The 21,097-nt window shown below is 28.8% G+C and overlaps 1 protein-coding gene and 1 non-coding gene across 2 annotated transcripts; both read right to left on the bottom strand.

Annotated features, from left to right (window-relative positions):
* Positions 1-4,445: 4,445 nt before the first annotated feature.
* TRNAD-GUC lies at positions 4,446-4,517 on the bottom strand. The gene has a single exon. It is a non-coding gene; the product is annotated as a tRNA-Asp (tRNA).
* Positions 4,518-12,492: 7,975 nt separating this feature from the next.
* On the bottom strand, positions 12,493-14,720 carry LOC107009546 (pentatricopeptide repeat-containing protein At2g33680-like). Its single transcript, XM_015208889.2, has one exon. It carries the CDS (start codon positions 14,707-14,709, stop codon positions 12,544-12,546), a length of 2,166 nt encoding a protein of 721 aa, XP_015064375.1. The 5' UTR covers positions 14,710-14,720; the 3' UTR covers positions 12,493-12,543.
* Between the last annotated feature and the right edge of the window lie 6,377 nt (positions 14,721-21,097).

Below are 21,097 nucleotides of genomic sequence, written 5' to 3'. Positions count from 1 at the left end.
TTTTCCTTATATGATTTTCATCCACCTTGTCAACTTGTTTGAGCGTGATCATCTCATCTAAAAGCTTAAGCCGTTAGAGAGACAATCACTTTTTTATTATATTCTCAAAACTCCCTCAAATTTGATTCCTTTTTCATGAGCCAAACATATAAAAATTCATTTTGATATGAATGATAGTCGGATTCGATCTCACAATCTCTACTTATTTTAATACCATGTTAAAGTAAACGACTATCTCATCTAAAAGCTTAAGGTATTGGTAGGAGTCTTTTTGTGGGCATCATTCACCGGGATAAGTGATGACTTGGTCGGCCATGTAAGCAGGCTTTCAATAATATAGTCATATATATTAGTACTATTTTCTTGGAAAAGCTTTGAGTTATATATAATTTAATAATTGCTGGAATTTAATTTCTTTTTCTAGAAGCTTAGTAGGATATTTCCTTGAAGTTTCAATTTGTTTTTGCTCATTTTAAATGCACAAATAGATGTACGTTAACTTTGTATTATTACACACATAGAATGTTAGGCTTAAATTCATAAAATGCTATATATATTAACCTGACAAGTCCCCCCCTCTATTATGGCTTAATTTTCCCCTCCATCTATTATTAGTTAGCTAACAATATGTCACGAGTCAAAATTATTCACATTAGCTTGTCAATCATTAATTAAGAATCCAATATTAAGATAAACTGAGATTACGAGACAAACAGTAGACAAGATAGTCCCTAAATTACTATTTAATTCAACAAAGTTTAACTTAATTTAACAACATGTTTAGCGAGAACACGACAATCGTTTTACGTACCCTTTAATATTTTATCTCTATCGCGCACGCTTCTCAATAATGTAAATTTACGATTTTTACATTATCAATATATACACATATAATTTAACCTGACGTTTGAGTGGGTGGGTGGGTAAGTGGTTAGAGGGGTCCTTTTTTTTTTTATGTGTGTGTGGGGTCAATTTTGTAGTAATAATTTTAAAGTACGGAGCATAACACATTGACATAATATGGCTGAAGAAAAAGAACCTAGAGAAAGAGGAGACAATGAAAATTAAATAACACTCATATGTTTAATTATTTTGAAGGTGTTTAGATATATAATATTATATAAAAAGACATAGTTGTACTGTATAAAAGAGGACATGTTGGCACGTGATGTTCTCGTGACAGACATGGTACCCATCTTCTATTATTAAGACATATTTGTTTTCTTATATTATGACCCATGAAACTTCCTCCTTAGTCCTAATTATAATGTGTTATACATATCTTCCTAGGAGTAATCAAAATGAGATTATGAAGCAACAACAAAAACAAATCTTTGTATTAATTGTTATTAATCATGGACAGCTTGCATTGGAAATGTACAATCCAGTGAATTTGAGTATGATTACTTATAATGGTGATATTAGGACTTGTAATTACACTATCCAAGTTCACTTAATCATATAGCTATGAGTATCAATTTGGGATTTGTTATGTCTCCAATCAAATCAAACATCATTAACCAAACCAGGAGTGAGGATCAAGTTTTAAGGTAGAAATAACAAGAATAAATAAATTCAAACGGCTGACACAATAATTTTAAAGTGTGAACTTTTAGTTAGAGGCGTACACATTTATAAACTCAACAATAGTGGCGAATACAAGATTTTTATTATGGAGTACGAAAAATAAAAATATAGTATTTTTAAGAAGGGAACTTAGAACATCAATATAAATTTTCAAACTCCTGAATACCTAGGTCAATCTCTAATGTTGTGTTTAGGAAATTAAAATTCTTTCTCTATATATATATATGCATAAAAGAATAATTACCTTATATTGAGGTGAACGCTCTCGGCTGCCTCTAAATCTACCCATGTCTATAAGGGTGTTTTACTGTTTGTTAGTGAAACATGTGGTATCCATAAGGGAGATCAGAGATCGATTTCACCAGGAAATACCTTTCCAGTCGAGCTCGTTTGACAGAGTTTGCTTAATGTGATTTACATCTCTTATGCGGTTTGTAATTTGTTATTCTTTCTGTCCTAATTTAAGAAAACCAGAGTTGTCAACCATATTTTTCTTTGGCTGAAATTTCATTACAAGTTTTAAGTATTTTGAATTGTTAATTATTGTAATTTATAATACAATTTACTATAAATACTATTTCAACAAAAATCTAAAGACTCAATGAACTCATCACTAAAATTCAGAAGCTTAAATATCAAAACTCTAACCATACTATACGGAAATTGAAACAGAGAAATATCACACAAGAGATATTATTTACCCGATCCACAAACATCCAAAGAGTAACAAGAGTTTCCCAAAATTAGGGTTCTAAGTTGGCTCACTTAATTAATGGACTATTAAGCTTATCAAATACTCGCAATTTCATTTTATAATATTTGTATATTTATTCTCCTAGAAATTAACAGAATACTATAAAGTAAAGAATTGGGTCTTCGTCTCAATTAATTATTTTTTATATTTTAAGTGGTCCATAAACATTCACGGCTAGTTTGTATTTTATATTTTTAAGGACCAACATTAACTAGCTGCCAAGGCAAATTTGGGTAGAATTCTGACAATAATTGGCGGCCTTTGACTACAAATTCTACACAAAAAGAACACGCACATTAAAAATAAATAAAAAAACAAAACATATATTTATTTAAGGGGAAAAAAAATAGTGTTCCAACAAAGTTTCTCATATATTTGCTCGAAAAATAATACTACTTTATTTCGAAACAAGTATATCATGTTGTATAACTATGTGACAATTAACAAGATGATATTTTCCCATGCTATTTTTTATGGGGTCGAAATTATCAAATAACCAAGTTTGAAGATAAAAGTTTATATATGCATTGAATAAATCGTTGTTTTCGTAGTACACTTGGACCGGGCTACTAAAAGTGGGCTTGTGAAGAAAAGTTAAGGGCTTGACTCTAGGTGGTCCATAAAAATTCAGGGCTATATTTATTTATTTGTAATTAAAACAGAGAACAAGGAGTAAATGCCAATTGGCAAAGGTAAATTTAGGTTAGATTTCTGAGAATTTTATGGCTTTGACTAAAAAAAAGGGTTGTAATAGACAAGAAACACACGTATATATGGAAAAATAGATAACAAAAACACAAATCCTAGTGGAGGTCCCTGACAAGAGAGAGGACTCCCATGATTCGTCATTGTAAATGTCAGATATTGGAGATGATAGCACGTTTTTGCATTCAAATGGGGGTCGGAAAGTGTATAGTGTACACAGATTATATCCCTATTTCAGAGAGATAGAGTTATTTTCGTGGACGCTAATAAAAAATGTGAGGGAAGTAAAAATACATTGAATAATAATGTTAACAAGATAAAATGATAATTAAACTAGAAGAAACAATAGAAAACGATAGAATTAAAGTAGGGCAACTTTCACATATAGCAAATAAAAAATTCATATTTGTATGCTATAGAAAAGTTTGCATAATTGCGCTCCATAGCAAACATAGAAACTGTATAATTCGCTATACATATACAGTTGAAGCAAATTGTATAAAACGAAGTATATAAAACAAGAAAGAGAAAGAAACTTGGGCAGAGAACTGTATAAAAACGAAGTGTACAAAACGAATTGTATTATTATAAGTGTATAAAACGATTATATACAATTTGAATTTGTATAAAATGAGAAAGAAAGAAAGACAAAAGAGACTTGACAAGGAATATACAATTGAATCGAATTGTATAAAACGAGAAAGAGAGAAATTAGATACAATTTGAAAATTGTATAAAACGAGAAAGAGAAAAAGGCAAAAGAAACTGGGCAGGGGAGTATTTTTATTGTATAATTATAAGTGTATAGGACGAAAATATATGTACTTGCATGTGTATATACAATTTTCTCACGTTTTATACAAACAGAAACGGAATTTATACATTTCACTTCTATTTGTATAAGTGAGAAAGGCGAGGGTGGCGAGCGAGATTTGGGAGATTGGCGAGCGAGATCTGGAATAGGAGAGAGAGGGGAACAAAAATATATGTATTTATACAATTTTCTCTGCTTTATATAATTAGAAACAATTTTTATACACTTGTGTTTGTATAAAAAGTGAGGAAGCGAGCGAGAGATTGCAGGAGAGTGGCGAGCGAGATATTTGGGAGAGAGGCGCCTGACAATTTTTTGCAAACGTTTGCTATGGAGCACAATTAAATCAAACCGTAGCTACATCATTTATTTTAGGTTATTAGTTTGCTATTATATACAATTTTTCCCAATATATAAGAAATTACATTAGTAGGATAGCGAGAAGTACAATGCATGGTGCAAGTAGCACATTTGAAAGAAAAGGTTACTTAATACGTATAATATATGTAAATTTAATACTAAATACATATTTTGTAAACTAGATAGCTCGGAGTGATAAAAAAAGCTTTTTAAAAAAAATGTAAACGCCGTTGCCGGGGATCGAACCCGGGTCACCCGCGTGACAGGCGGGAATACTTACCACTATACTACAACGACTTGCTGTTTTAATTTTGCAATAATAATTTTATATACTATAAGACCAATGTACAAAATGTTTCAGGCCTGCTGTAAAATGCGCAAATTCTAGTTCTTATAAGTTGTGTGTATATAATACTCTCTTTCGACTCAGTTTATAAGACAATACTAAATATGTTTTTGTTGTATTTTGATGCTTATTAAAAAAAAATTTCCTAATTAATATACGAGTTAGATTTAAAATAATTATACAATACACGATTGACATAAAAATTCAACAAAAATCTTTTAAATAATACTTAAAAACATTCAAATGATATTTTTTTTTAATCAAACTATATATTCGTCTCTTCATGCCTAAAACTATACAAGAATTTGTAAAATTAATCTACAAATTAAAAATTTGATCCTAATAATAAAACTGCATATATACTTGTCACTTCCCATCATTCATCAATTAAAATCGAACACTTTGTTACTTTCAAGCACTAAAACAAATTTAACTAAATTCAGGGAGCCTGTTTTTTTTTTTTAAAATTACAATACGTTTTTGAGGTTACATTAACTAATAATGAAATGATTCTGAAAGATAAAATAGAAGAAGAGAGAAAATTAAGCAATTAAAATACAATTCAACAATCAATCATGCATTATATTTTATTTTATATTTATCAATTTTCTCTCTCTCTCTTTTTTTCTTTTTTTCAGTTTTATAAAAATTCTACTTCTATGTTGGTGAAATGTTAAGACCACTATTATATAGGAGTAATTTTGGTGCCTAAATTGTATAGTTAAAACTTTTTTTACCTAAACATATAATTTAAGCACCCGAAATACTCCTATATAACATTAATTTAATCTTTCACCAATACAGCACTGAATTTTTTGCAAAAAAAAATAAAATTTATAAAAAGGAAAAGAAAAATTGATAAATCACAATTTAGTTATTTTTATTAGATTTAATTTCTTAAATTTCTCCACTATACAATTTAAGCACCCAAATTACTCCTATATAATATTAATTTAATCTTTCACCAACATAGCAAGGAAATTTTTACAAAACGGAATAAAATTTATAAAAAGGAAAAGGAAAATTGATAAATCACAATTTAGTTATTTAATTAGATTTAATTTCTTAAATTTTATTTATCTTGCACAAATATCATAACCACTAGTTAATGTTTATCTCCCGTAACCTTAAAAGAATGTAACCAAAAACAACTTATTTATCTCCTGTTAAACTCGTTTCAATTCACGAAAGATGGAATGTAATTGGTATGTATTAATTTTTTATATGAGTTCCAATTTTTTTGGATTAATTTTATAAAAAAAAAAATTATGTAGTTACAATCATTGAAACAACAAAAATATAGTCCTATATAAAAAGAATCGTTTTGATGTCTGAAAATAATATTTTTAAAAAAATTGTTGAATTTTTAAGTAAATCAATATCGTCAATATTGAAAAATATTGTATCTAAAAATTGATTTTGAATCTTAACATGTATGTTCATCTGTAGTAGTGTTATTTGTTTAATTGTTGTATAATCTTTATATGATGGTATTGTTCATATAACAAAAAAAAAAAGTAACAACAAATATAGAACGAATTTTATAAAATATTTTGATTAAAGCATGAAAAGTATTGATAATAAATTAATGGTTATTACAAGGTGCATATAATAGTTTAAATAATATATATATATTAGAACGATCTTGTTAAATCAACACATGAACATTATGTAACTAGGTATCTTACACAAATGATTTGGTATTATTTTGGTTAGCTTGTTAATTAGTATTGTTTGATTATTCTGTGGTGCAAAAGATTGTGTAAATCATATTAGATAATATTAAATTGTAGTGTAGACAAAATTGTGATCACATTAATTATACACACTTAGCTACCATATTCTCAATATTTCTAATAAAAAATACAAAAATTCCTAATTTTCCAACAAAATCAAAACACCAAAATATATTATTGTTCAAGAACCCCCAATCCACATTTTCCACTTCAAAATGCACTCCTCCAACTACTCCGCATATTCATTTCAATTATCACATTCTTCCCAATTTTAATTTCAAACGACTTTTCTCTACATTCAACCATATACATATTTTATTGAATTCCTATTATTTTCTAAATTTATTTTATAAATAATTTTTCATCCCTTTTAGGCCTACGTGACACTAGTTTGAAAAAAATGTCAACACACGCTGGGCTCACAAGATAGTGCCACGTAGGACGAAAAGAGATGGAAAATAAATTTAGGGGTAATAGGACTTTAATATAATATAAGTGTGTCTTTGTGATTTCGAACATAGGTTTATGAAGTACTTGTGCATTTATCCGTTAAAAATTAAAAAAAATCACCAAGTTTTGCTTTAGATGATGCATGTTCTCCTTTTTAGCTTTTTGTCTTTTTTGAACTTTGATTTGTTATTGTTAGAGGATCTTGCAATCTTTTAGACCTATTTTCTGTTCAGTTTAAATATTCATAATCAAATTGGGAAGAATGTGATAACTGAAATGAATTTGCAGAAAATTTTGTATTTTTTTGAAAATGTATGAAAATATTGAGAATATGATAACTAAGTATGTGTACTCCAGTAATTTTTGTGAAGTAGCTATTAAAATGTTTGAATGGCAATGACAGAAATAAATTAAAGTATTGGGTTAAGGCATTTATACACAAGTCATACAAAGTAATACATCAATCCACACAGAATTTATACAATATTAATGCATATTACAATTGTTAACCAACATGCCTCACTCATCATCCATCACGCCTCACAGATCACTTTTTTTCCCAAATACAAAAACTCGAAGATCCACAATTACTCTTCCACAACACGATTCAACAATATTGTACGCTTTTAGAACCTTCATGAAATATTTTCTGCTATGTTCATATATAATGTCGAAGAAAATTAGTGCAACACCTCGTAAAAGTCGAAGATTGATTGAGGAGTCATCATCTAATGATTTTCATGTTCCTTCGTTCAGTATTTTGACAGTGGAACACCCCGTAAAAGTCAAAGATTGGTTGAGGAGTCATCATCTGATGATTTTCACGTTCCTTCGTTTAATATTTTGAATAAAACTCCACCGCACGAATCTACTGAAAAAGAGACGGGTTTTTCTGTTAAATTGAAGCTTCAGAAAAACAAAAAGAACGAGGCAAAGGAAAGAGGATCTCCAAAGAAAGGGAAGAAGAGGAAGGGAAAAGCTATTCAAACATCTTCATAATCTGATTCTGACTTTGTTGATGAAATAAAAAATAAAAAATAAAAAAAGTCAACAGATGTATATGAGTTTAATTTTTTATCTTGTTTGACAATTATATTTTGTATGAATTTTGTATGAGTTATGGATAAATTATGTATGAATTGATTTTTTTGTTTTGTATGTTAACACTTTATGAGTTTCATAGTCACATTGAAGAATTTTTACAATTATAATATGTATTATCATTGTATAATATATGTATGATTTTGATGTATGAATTGATGTATTAGTCCTGTATGAGTATTATTTTATAATTTGAAAGTCATAGATACGTTTTTTAACAATTGTAATATGCATTAATATTGTATGAATTATGTGTGGATTGATGTATTACTTTGTATGACTTGTGTATAAATGTTGTATGAATTGATATATATATTGATGTATTACTGTTATATGATTTGTGTATGAAAGTACCTTAGTATTTCATTTCATGTTTTGTGTATGAATTGATTTGGTTGCTCATTTTTGACAGTGCTTGAATGATGTTTGAATTGATATATAAATTGATGTATTACTGTTGTATGATTTGTGTATGAAATTACCTTAGAATTTCATTTTATGCTTTCTGTATGAATTGCTTTGTTTGTCCATTCATATGGCAGTGTATGAATGATGTTTCTATGAAAATATATATTCTGTTAAACGTTTAATTAATATAGATACAATGTTGTCCATCACAACAAAACACATTTTTTCAACAACAAAATATCTTCAATCACTAAAAAAACGAAAATGCAATATGCAAACAAGAGAGAAACACGATATCTAGAAAAAAAATAACATATTTTAATGTAATTTCGTTTTATTAGAGTGTTTTAAGGAATCAAATCACAATTTAATTTGGTTTCAACTAAATTGAATTTTTTAAGGTAACTAATTAATGTTATTTTTTTTTAAAATTCCTAAATAGGCTCTAATTAGTTATTATATTTATTAAATGTAATTATTTTAAATAATGAAACATGATATTTTTTTTCCATTTAAAAACTGATCCATTATTTTTCTTTATTTTTTTTTAAAAAAAATGTTTTAAATTATTTAAAATCAACTTTTAATTTATAATAATATGTTATAACTTGATACATTAAATGTTATATACTAAAAGACAAACTCTAATGCTATAACTTGAGAATATTGCAATAAAATTCACGCTGAAAGGAATTTTTGATGATGTTAAATTTAAAAGGTCTAAAGTTACTTGGAGTATATATCGTCGAGCGGGCAACAAGAGGATGACATGTTCAAATTACATTGCGTCAAAAAAATCATATTTTATTTGTTTGTGACAAAATAATTTGTTATTTTATTTTTTCTTTTAGACTCATTGTTTTGTTTTGATTGTGACAGTAATTCATTGTTTTTCAAGTATATATATTGAGTAATTTGTTAATTAATTATGGTATGTATTTGGTATGCAAATTGAATTAGGTAATATAATTTACAATGAATATTAATTCTCTATTCATATGGTGTTCAACTCCAAGAATAATATGAAACAAAATTAGTTGAGGTTGATACAAAATATTATTATGGTTAGCTTTTTTTCCCCCTCAAAGTCTCTACCTTTTTTTTTCTTCCCCCACTTAAACAAAACCTTCACCTTCAAATGAGTATAACAGTTAAAAATGTACCTAACATTTAAAAAATGTGAATATTTAATTCGCATTATCCATCTCGATATTACAAATAGTCTTCTAAAATAAATGATGTCTTCATTTTACCAAATAAATCTTTTGTAAGACAATACTTACAAGTTACAATATATCCAAAGCCAACAACTTTTCTTTAAATTTTTTGTGGTGAAAATCTATTAATTAAATACATATAAATAACTTATTTTGAACTCAATAAATTAAATAGACTGCGATTAAATAAAACTAAAAAAAATCTCATCGTAATCTTAGAGTCTAATAGATGAGTCAAATCACATAAATCATGCAAACTCAAATATAATATATAAAAAAAATTGAATTTTACCTCTAACGAAAACAACCTATGATATGAGTAATAGTTCAATATTAGGTTGGTATGAAATTTAAATATAAATATAACACACTTATTTTTCTTTTGTATTATGTAAGATTGATCGTGATTTTTTTTAATGAAACAAAAAAATATGTTGATTTTCATATAGAGGGAATTATTTATGAATCCTCCGGTCTATATAGTGGGCTAGTAAATGTGATAACATCGCAACTTAGAATAGATATTGCTATTAATGATATTGAGATTAAATATATTGTTAGTGATTGATGTCATCGATTTGTATCGATCATAATATGGGTGTGCAAGTTTTTTTTTTTTTTTGAAAGTAGGTTAATGTTGATTTCTTTATAAAATAATTGTTGTGCATAACTTTCAAGAATATGGCTATGTATAATCCAGAATTTGGAGTTATTGTTGATAGAAGAGATTGTGATGTTAGTAGACCACTAATAAATGTGAATTTGTATTTGTAGTTTTTTTTATATCAATTTGGTATATAAAATTGTTCATGGTTAATGAATTCATCAAGTTTGAATCAGTCGGGGCTTTTCAAAATTCGAAAATATTGTGGGGATCACGCTTGTTATGTTACGGTTAGAGTTAGAGTTTATGCAAAGAGTCAAGGACTTACTGACGTTATAGATGTTATGATATTAGATAAATTTGTTAGATTCATCAATTGTATACACTCCTAAAGGTATAGTCGATGATATGTTGAAATTTCATGTGTTTTGTTGACATACATGTAGGAGCTAAAGAAAAAAGCAATAAAATTTATGAGTGGAGATCCAGCTGAGTCATATGCTAAACTATCAGGTTTTTTGTAAGTTAAAATTTTTATTTTACCTTATGTCTAGTTGATATCGAACCGGAAATTAAAAGTGGAACTAAATTGGTATGCATTTTAGCAAAGCAAATTATTGTACAAATTGGCATGCAATTTGTATCTAAATTGGTATGCAGCTTATAAAAAAATTAATTATTTAATAGAATAAATTTTAATTGATTTATAAATAAATAGTAATATGATAATTAAATACTATGTGTGATGATTATGTATTTGTACAACAATGATTTAAAATTGAGTAATGCTTTAAAAAAAATAAGATATAACATTATTTTTGTTGCTCATGAAGAGTTGCTATTGATCTGTTGTTATTGCTCATTAACAGAGGAGACATATAGTAAATGTAATAGAGTCCAGAGTCTAAAAGGTATAAAATATTAATAAAAATTCTAAAATGATATATAAAATTTTATATTACTCAAAATGGCAAAATTATTGGAACAATAGCAATTTCCTCCGCCGAAAAAAGCAAAATCACTACAGTAATGTGATTTTTTTTTAAAAAAATAATTTCTAAGCAGCGATTTTCATTTTTTTAAAAGAAAAATTCAAATAAAGATGTGCGCCGTCGATTTTCATGAATTTTTTTTAAAAATGAAAATCGCGATTTTCTTTGAAAAAAATAAAAAAAGTAAAATTCATGAAAAAAAAAAATCACATCTTGCAAAATCGCTTTTTCCGGCGGAAGAAATTGCTATCGTTTTGGTTAATATAAAATTTTATATACCGTTTTAAAAATTTTATTAATATTTTATACCCTTTACGCTCCGAACTCACATGTAATACATATACCCTAAAGATATTGCAGTTTGTTCAAGACTACAAACAAATACCTTTATATCAAAATACCATATTTTGCAATGATTTATTTGGAATTAGATGGCTTCAGTATACTATGAACGGCTCTACGTATGTATAATTCATGATGCCAATTATTATATTAATATATATATGTACAATAAAAGCATTCAAAAAAACATATAACTTTCACGAATAAAGATGTGTTGGAATAAAATTTGTCACGTATAATCATGACCAAATGTGTTGGAATAAAATTTGAAAAATACCTCTCGAAGCATGGCAGAACAAACTCATGTTGTGGCTGTCAGCAGTTCATACTCCAATTCTGTGGACTTCTACTGTGATTCTAAATCAAATTAACAGTCAAACTTTTACGGTATTTTGATGGATAAGTATTTGTTCAAAAAACTAATTATTACTTTTTTTAGGTTAGAAAAAGCCATATTATATATATACACGTTTTTTTCTATTCAAAACCTAAATAAAAACGAGTTTATTGCTTTGACTATCAAAACTAATCAACTTAGGACTATAAACTGAGTACTGGATGTAAGGTCTCAAATAAATCAAAGAATAGTAATAGCAAGAATATCGCGAATATACAATTTAATAAACAACGTACTTGTAAAAAGTCCTGAAATCGCGAATATACAATTTAATTAACTAACGTACTTGTAAAAAGTTCTGAAATCTTACCAATTCGAGATGAAAAAATAGGATAGCCGCCTGATACTTGGAGAAAGAGAGAGACGAGTGAGGGTTTACAGAGAAAAAATAAATTAGGATTTCAAAAAGAGTCTGAATGATATTAAAATTCTTTTTCGAATCTGGTCATATATATAGTTACAAATAAATGAGACCTAATTATAAAATATAAATCCTATTTAATTACTGATTGGAAGAATACGCAAATCAACCTTTTATGATACTCATTCTATATAAATAAGAGAAAAGTTACTATGTATATATTTTATTTTATTTTTAAAAAAAATCCTATATATCTATGAGGAGAAGTTGACAAAAAATTCTGAAATGAGTCAAATTTTGACTACAAGTAAAATGTGGTTAATAAAAGTCAAATCTCCAATTTCATAATTTCCATAAAAGCATATGGAGTCAGTCCATGACTCCCTCTAACTCTAAGCAAGGATCAAAATCTGGTTTGTATCCGTCATCTTTCATGAGCTTAGTTAACTTCCACAACTCGTCGCGTATATGTATGATTTGTGGATGCAACTGATCTCCAACAACAAATACATGAAACTGACTCTTCAGCTCAATCCAGCTACATCCAGGCTCCTTGCTTACCCCGCGGAGATTCATCAACCTTCTCACGCGTTCAACGTCCTTCAATCTTCCTAGAGATGAATAAATATTAGAGAGTAGCACATAAGCAGATGACTCTTGCGAACCTAATTCCATTAACTTCTCTCCAGCGTATGCGCCTAGTTCATAGTTTCTATAGTTCCTGCAAGCACTTAGCAAGATACGCCACAAACACAGACCATGGTCAACATGACTTGCTGCTGACTCGATAAATTCTTTTGCTTCGTAGAGTTCTCCAGCACGACCGAGCATATCTACCATACACGCGAAATGCTCTAGCCTTGGCTCTATCCCGAACTCATCAGACATCGTTTTGAAAATACTCCATCCTCTCTTTACCAAACCCATGTGACTACAAGCTGAAAGAATGTTTACAAAAGTAACATAATCTGGTCTTGTTCCCTCATGAAGCATTTCCTGAAAAAGTTCAAGGGCTTCAGTCCCGCAGCCGTTCTGAGAAAGACCTGACATCATTGAGTTCCATGACACTAAGTCTCTAGCAGGCATTCGCCTAAAGACTAGATTACCGTCATGGAGGCTTCCGGATTTTGCGTACATAGTTGATAGAGCACTTCCAATTGGAACTTCAAGACTAAAACCATGCTTGACTATATGAGCATGAATCTGCTTCCCCTGTTCCAATGCAGCAAGACTAGAACAGGCTTTTAACACGCTCGCCATTGTCAACTCATTGGGCATAACACCCTCCATCAGCATTCTACAATACATACCCTTAGCACTTTCATTATCCCCATTCTTTACATATCCCGCAATCATGGAAGTCCATAAGACTATATCGGGTTCTTTCAAATAATCAAAACCTCTTCTTGCATCACTTATATTACCACATTTAGCATACATGTCCACTAATGCAGTCAGAATATACATTTGAGGCTCAAATCCTAACTTCACTAGATATCCATGAACCTGTTTTCCTTCTCTAAGCGCATCAAAATCACTACAAGCATTAAGCACCCCAACCAGAGTGTACTCACTGGGAATCATCCCACGGTAATGCATCTCAGAGAACAACTTCAACGCCTTCTCACAATCCCCATTCTGTGCGTAACCAGTAATTAACGCAGACCACGTTATAGAATTCTTTTCAGAAGAGAGCTCAAACGCCCTACACGCATCATGTAAACTCCCACACTTGGCATACATAGTCACAGTAGCATTAGCAACAGAAACAGCCGATAAAAATCCATTCTTCAGAGAAAGACAATGAATTTGCTTTCCTACATAAACAAACTCAGGCAATGCAATAGCACTAAGAACACTAGTAAATACAAACTCATTCACATCATCCCCTCTCTCCAATAGCATCACACTAAACACTCCCACAGCCTCCTTAACCATCCTCTGCAACGCATACCCAGATATCATCGTAGTACAAGAAACAGAATTTCTCTCAGGCATTTCATCAAACATCTTGCGGGCATCACCAAGATGATGACCAGCCTTACAATACACATTCAACAAAGAACTACCCACAAATACATCGGAAAGATAACCGAGTTTAAACGCAAGACAATGTGCTTGCTTCCCAGTAAAGGAATCCCCCAAAGTCGAAAGAGAGGTAAAAACGCCAGCAAAGGTGTGAGGATTTGGGAGGGTGTTTTCTTGTCTCATTAACTTGAAGAGATTGAGAGCAGAAAGAGAAGAATCTCGACGACCCAATTGAGAATAGCCATTGATGAGAGAGTTCCATGAAACAACGTCTTTGGTCTGTATTTCTTGGAAAGCGAGATGGGCGTCCGATAAACGGTGGCACTTGGCGTACAAGTTGACAATGCTGTTGGCTATGTAAATGCAAGAAGATGAAGAACCAGTTTTAATGAGATGAGAATGAAGAGATTGACCTTTTGGAAGGTTTTTGCACTGAGTGTAATGGAGTATTTTGGTGAAAAGGGAAGAAGATGATTCAAGTGCTATAGATATTGAACCATTGCTCATATCTAGAGTGGTAAAGTTCAAATTTTTATGTATTTGATTTTACATGATTTATGTGGTTTTATACTAATGAGATGAGATTTTTAACCTTTTGTTTTTTTAGTTTTACTCAATTCTAGTCTAATTATTTTATTGAGTTCGAAATTAATTTTGTATATGTAAAATTACGCAACAAAGCAAACTTATACTATGTAATTACTCATCATAGTTATAGTTTGCTATAATTACCACTCGCGACTAATATTATACATTAATTACGTGGACTGACATCGAAGTTGTATAATTAATCATGTTTGTATATGTATAATTCGCCAGAATATACAAATACATACATATAATATACAATTATTTAACCTATATACACATATAATTCACCTCTCTCCCACTCTCTGTCCTCTATCGCTCGCCTCTCTCCTCCCTCTCCCAATCTCGTTTGTCCTATATACAAATGTATATGTATATTATACAGTTATATACATATACAATTCACCTCTCTCCAACTCTCTTCCCTCTCTTGCTCGCGTCTCTCCTTCCCTCTCTCGATCTCTCTTGCCTCTCTCCTTCCTCTCCTAGTCTCGCTCACCTCTCTCCTCCCTTTTTCAATCTCTCTTGCCATATATACAAATACATATGTATAATATACAATTATCTAACCAATATATACAATTCACCTTTCTCCCACTCTTTTCTCCCTCTCTCTCGCCTCTCCCTCTCTCCCAATCTCGCTTTCCTCTCTCCTCCATATAACATGTAGCTACAAATCGTAATTATCAAACTATAGCTATGGAGAGTAATTAATTATTTTTAAGTGGTTATGTGTGAATTATAGCAAACTATAGTCGTGAGCAGGCACTGCCGAAAAGGTGAGGCTTCGTGGTCCATGATCGTGAAGATCAAATGGCTGGAGATACTGCAATCGCGAGTTGGGCTATGCAATCAACGAAGGAGGGTACCTCGTGGACCTCGTAACATTTTGCAAATCAAGATTTCACATTTTGAATTATTCTTCTCTATATAATATCTTAAAACGTCTATTAAAGAAGTAATGTACTCATTGTGTTTATCATAATTGTATGATACATCACTTTTATTTGAAGAGGCGTATGATAATTTGAAATAAACTGAAATTGAAATCTTTAATTAATTCATTGAATAATTAAGTTTTTGTATCTTAGTATTCTTTGTAATGCCGAATAGTTAGTTTGGGCAGTATAAAAACATTATTTTATCAAAAAACTATGTTATTTCAAGTAGTTGATATAGAGATTTCAAAATATTTATAATTCAATATACAAAAGAAATATTATGGAAATTGAACTTCAAAGTCTAGCCGTCTACAACTAGTGTACACCGATAGATTGAGTATGTCTATTGACTTTATGTGGAAACTTTCAAGTTTAGATAACCAAGAAAAAAGGAAACTAATGTTGAGTATTTGACAAATGAGTATTTTACTTGTTTTAAACACAATTCATCTTATGACCCTAGTATCAGGGTCCAAGGCAAATTTTAAGGAAAATTACGTAATTATACGATTTAAGAATAAAAAAATTATACTTTGAATTAATTATAAAAATATCTTCTTTTTCCTTCTTTCTTTTTTTGAATTTACAATTACATTACAACACTTTTATCAAATACATTATAACTTAGTTTGTGTACAATATATCTTGTGAAAATATTATTATTGATATATAACCCCAATCAATATGAATATGGTCTATAGTTATGTAGGCTATATAGTATAACTCATTTATCGTTTGTTATGTATTTGAATAAAAATATATTATATCTCCAAATTCTAAAAAATTCAAAATTATTATAATTTGAATAACTTTGTAAATAGCGCCAAAAGCTGATTCACCCTTACTGATGTATTGAAGGCCCAAGACCTGTTTTTCCAAAAAACATTACATATTTCTTGCTTGCAAGGGTCAGGATTACCTCTACTAATTGAGCCACCAAAATAATATAATGTTCAATAAATCCTTGGAGCTTGATTAAACTAATTTGTCTCTGTTAAATTTCATCAAGCTTAAATTGCTTCATTTTCCTCCAATCAATTTCATGCTCACTATTATTTACTCATTATTTCTTATTTGATATTCGAAGTTTACGTTGGAACTCAGATGAAATTTGAATCGAATACTGCGAGCCAATTTGAAAGTAACGCTCTCAATAGAATTTTCTCTATACCGACAGTTCGAACCTAAAATTTCTATGTAAGGGTGAAGTATTTCTACTGATGCACAACAACCAATGTCTCCTCATTTCAATTTCATGCTCACTAATTATTTTATTTATTTATTATTTTCACGTTGCAAGACTCTTTTCTTTTCATTAAACAAAATTTCTTGATAGTGAATTATATTTGTACGGCAAAAGTCGGCTACTCTAAAATACTCAATCTCAAAATCCTTCAACAGAATAGTCGGCTAATATACGTTTTTTATTGATTAGGCAAATACTTAAGTAAAATTCTTAAATTTGTGACGTTTAATCATAGAGAAATTTTAAAATGACTTATATCATTATCACATTTCAATTTTCAACAACTGAAATAAATTGATGTCAAATAATATGCTGTGATACCGACTCATGATATTATTATTCGTCTCTTTACTTTATTTTTAATCTTCTCACTTAATTCTATTTTTAATTGCTTTCTAGTTATCAATGTCTTGTTCATTTCGTTTTTGTTGTTAATACAACAACAAAAAAAAGTTGTTTGATTTTATAAATGATCACTTAATTTTCAGTAAACTATTTTTTTTAACGAAAAGATAACTTAATTTGGATAATAGCTAAATGGTCAGAAAATTTGATCAAAAATTTTAAAAAATTTATAATATCCTTTTTATTTTTAAATAAAGGAGGTCATTCTTTTTTAAACGAAGGGAGTACAATTTTCTCTTTTTTAAATGAGACAATTATATGAATTATTAACATTATTCTATAAGTTTTAAGTTAGATAAAATTATTTATAAATTTTTTTTGGTTTAAAAACACATAAAAAGGTCAATCTAGATAATCAATTAACTTTATTCAACACACTTTTACTATTAATTTATATTTTTGACAGAGTACTATTGTAACTTAAAATAGAGTAAAAAAGGGTTTAAAAAATAATAATATAAATTTTAGCGGAAAAAAATGTAAGAAGACAAACAACTTTTTCTTGATTTCTTCTATTTGATTGAGGTTAAGGAGAATAAATAATATAATTTTTTTTTATAAAAAAGATACATTTATCATAAATAACTAATGTTTTCTATAAAAAATTAACACATAATTAGTTTTTGGTAAAAAAAATGAGGCCCCTAAAATTGGGGGCCTAAGGCATGTGCTTTATAAGCATTGAGCCGGCACTGCCGAAAAGGTGAGGCTTCGTGGTCCATGATCGTGAAGGTCAAATGGCCGGAGATACTGCAATCGTGAGTTGGGCTATGCAATCAACGAAGGAGGGTACCTCGTGGATCTTGTAACATTTTGCAAATCAAGATTTCACATTTTGAATTATTCTTCTCTATATAATATCTTAAAACGTCTATTAAAGAAGTAATGTACTCATTGTGTTTATCATAATTGTATGATACATCACTTTTATTTGAAGAGGCGTATGATAATTTGAAATAAACTGAAATTGAAATCTTTAATTAATTTATTGTATAATTAAGTTTTTGTATCTTAGTATTCTTTGTAATGCCGAATAGTTAGTTTGGGCAGTATAAAAACATTATTTTATCAAGAAAAGTATGTTATTTCAAGTAGTTGTTCATAGAGATTTCAAAATAATTATGATTGAATATACAAACAAATGTGTACGCTGATAGATTGAGTATGTCTATTGACTTTATGTTGAAACTTAAAAGTTTTAGATACCAAGAAAAAAGGAAACTAAGTTGAGTATTTGACAAATGAGATTTGTATTTTACTTGTTTTAAACACAACTCATCTTATGGCCCTAGTACCAAGGTCCAAGGCAAATTTTAAGGAAAATTACATAATTATATGATTTAAGATAAAAAAAATTATAATTTAAATTAATTATAAAAATCTCTTTTTCCTTCTTTCTCTTTCTTAACATACGATCACATCACTATACTTCTATCAGATACATTATAACTTGATTTGTGAATAATATATTTTGTGCAGATGTTATTATTGTTATATAACCCCAATCAATATGAACATGGTTTATATGCATTATTTGTTATGTATCAGACAAAAAAATAATATATCCCCAAATTTTGAAAAATTCAAAATTATTATAATTTAAATAACTTTGTAAATAGCGCAAAAAATTGATTCACCCTTATGGATGTATTAAAGGCCCAAGACCTGTTTTTCCAAAAACATTACATATTTCTTGCTTGCAAGGTCAGGATTACCTCTACTAATTGACCCACCAAAATAATATAATGTTCAATAAATACTTGGAGCTTGATTAAACTAATATGTCCCTGTTAAATTTTACCAAGCTTAAATTACTTCATTATCCTTCTATCAGTTTAATGCTCACTATTATTTATTCATTCGTTGTTCGATTTTTATATTCGAGCTTCGATTAAATTCGAATCGGGTACTGTGAGCCAATTTAAGGATGACACTCTCAATAGGATTTTCTCTATACCCAAAACTCGAATTCAAAATTTATAATTAAGAATGAAACACTCCTATCAGTGCACAACATCCAATGTCTCCTCATTAAACAAAATTTCTTAATGGTGAAATATATTTGAACGGCAAAAGTCGATTACTCTAAAACACAATCTCAGAATCCTTCAGCAGAATAGTCGGCTAATATACGATTTTTAATTGATTAGACAAATACTTCAGTAAAATTCTTGAATTTATGACATTTAATCGTAGAGAAATTTTAAAAATGACTTATATCATTATCACATTTCAATTTTCAACAACTGGAATAAATTGATGTCAAATAATATGCTGTGATACCGACTCATAATATTATTATTCGTCCCTTTACTTTATTTTTAATCAATACTTGTTTCTCACTTAATTCTATTTTTAATTGCTTTCTAGATATCAATGTCTTGTTCATTTCATTTTTGTTGTTAATACAACATAAAAAAAGGTGTTGATTTTATAAATGATCGCTTAATTTTCAGTAAACTATTTTTTTAACAAAAAGATAACTTAATTTAAGTAATACTAAATGGTGAGAGAATTTGATCAAAAATTAAAAAAAATGATAATATCTTTTTTATTTATAAATGAAATGATCTTTTTTAATTTTTAATTAAAAGGTAAAAATGTTCAAAAAGTTAAAATAACATATTCATTTTACCTGGCTAAATTTTAATCAAATTTTCTAACCAAAAAAAAATTTCACTTAAATCTCATATAAATATCACGAAAATCCTTTAGGTATAGTTAAAAGATGAACTAAGCTAGTTGCTAAACAATACTAATTAATTTCCTGAAGCTTCCACTAACAAGGCAAATTCTTAATTATTTTTTTTACTCCAACTCTTGTGCTAATTTAATTTTCCACTTTGTTGGAGGGAATACAAAGAGAAGCTAATTATAATAATTAATGGGGCCACAAATAGTAAACTAATATTTGGTAGCATCCAAGAGCCATTAATATATTAGAGAAACTTTTTGATTATCTCATTATGTCAATTAAAAAAAAACGGACTGGACTCTGCGTCATCCCCCTACCGACCCTTCTCTAATAATCTACATTATTTAATTATCTTCTCAATTCTATTGCTTTTGTCAAATAATTGTGTGTCAACCTCATCCTCTCCTTATCTATGCTGTTCATATTAAGATTCGATTAAATTTAAATATATGTAAAAAAACTCTCAATATTAAAAGTAACATATTTTATAATAAATCAATTTTATACGTGACAAAAATTCACTGATTAAAGATAAAAAAATATTTATTGCTCAATCACTGTGGTTCCCCAACTCCTTTTTGCATTATCCCCAAGTTGCTGCGTGGTATCATTAATTACTTTATATCTTTTCTATTTATTTTGTTTATATATTATTATATAGATACATACAAATAAATAATTAATTCCCTTTGGACTTGGCTTCCATGGTTGTGGTTGTTAGAGTGTCTCCATTCCACGTTTTTCTTTCTTTAAGCTTTGGGATCAAGCAATGGGATATGCTTGTTGACATAATAAAGGGTAACTTACCTGTATCAGGGTTTATATCAATTCAATACATGCAAATTACGTATTTAAATTTACTTAATCAATTAATTAATATGTATTTTATTTTATTAAATTACATAATAATGAATTTTAGTATAAATATTCGGTGCGAGTAAGTTTTTTTAATAAAGCAAAAAGGCAAAATATGTATGATTTTTTCCTAATAAATAATATATATAATGGCAAGAGGTTAAA

Source organism: Solanum pennellii, chromosome 2 (genome assembly GCF_001406875.1).
Source record: "Solanum pennellii chromosome 2, SPENNV200".
NCBI classification, from domain to species: domain Eukaryota; kingdom Viridiplantae; phylum Streptophyta; class Magnoliopsida; order Solanales; family Solanaceae; genus Solanum; species Solanum pennellii.
The sequence above is the reverse complement of the archived record's forward strand: the minus strand, read 5'-3'. Positions and strand labels throughout refer to the sequence as shown.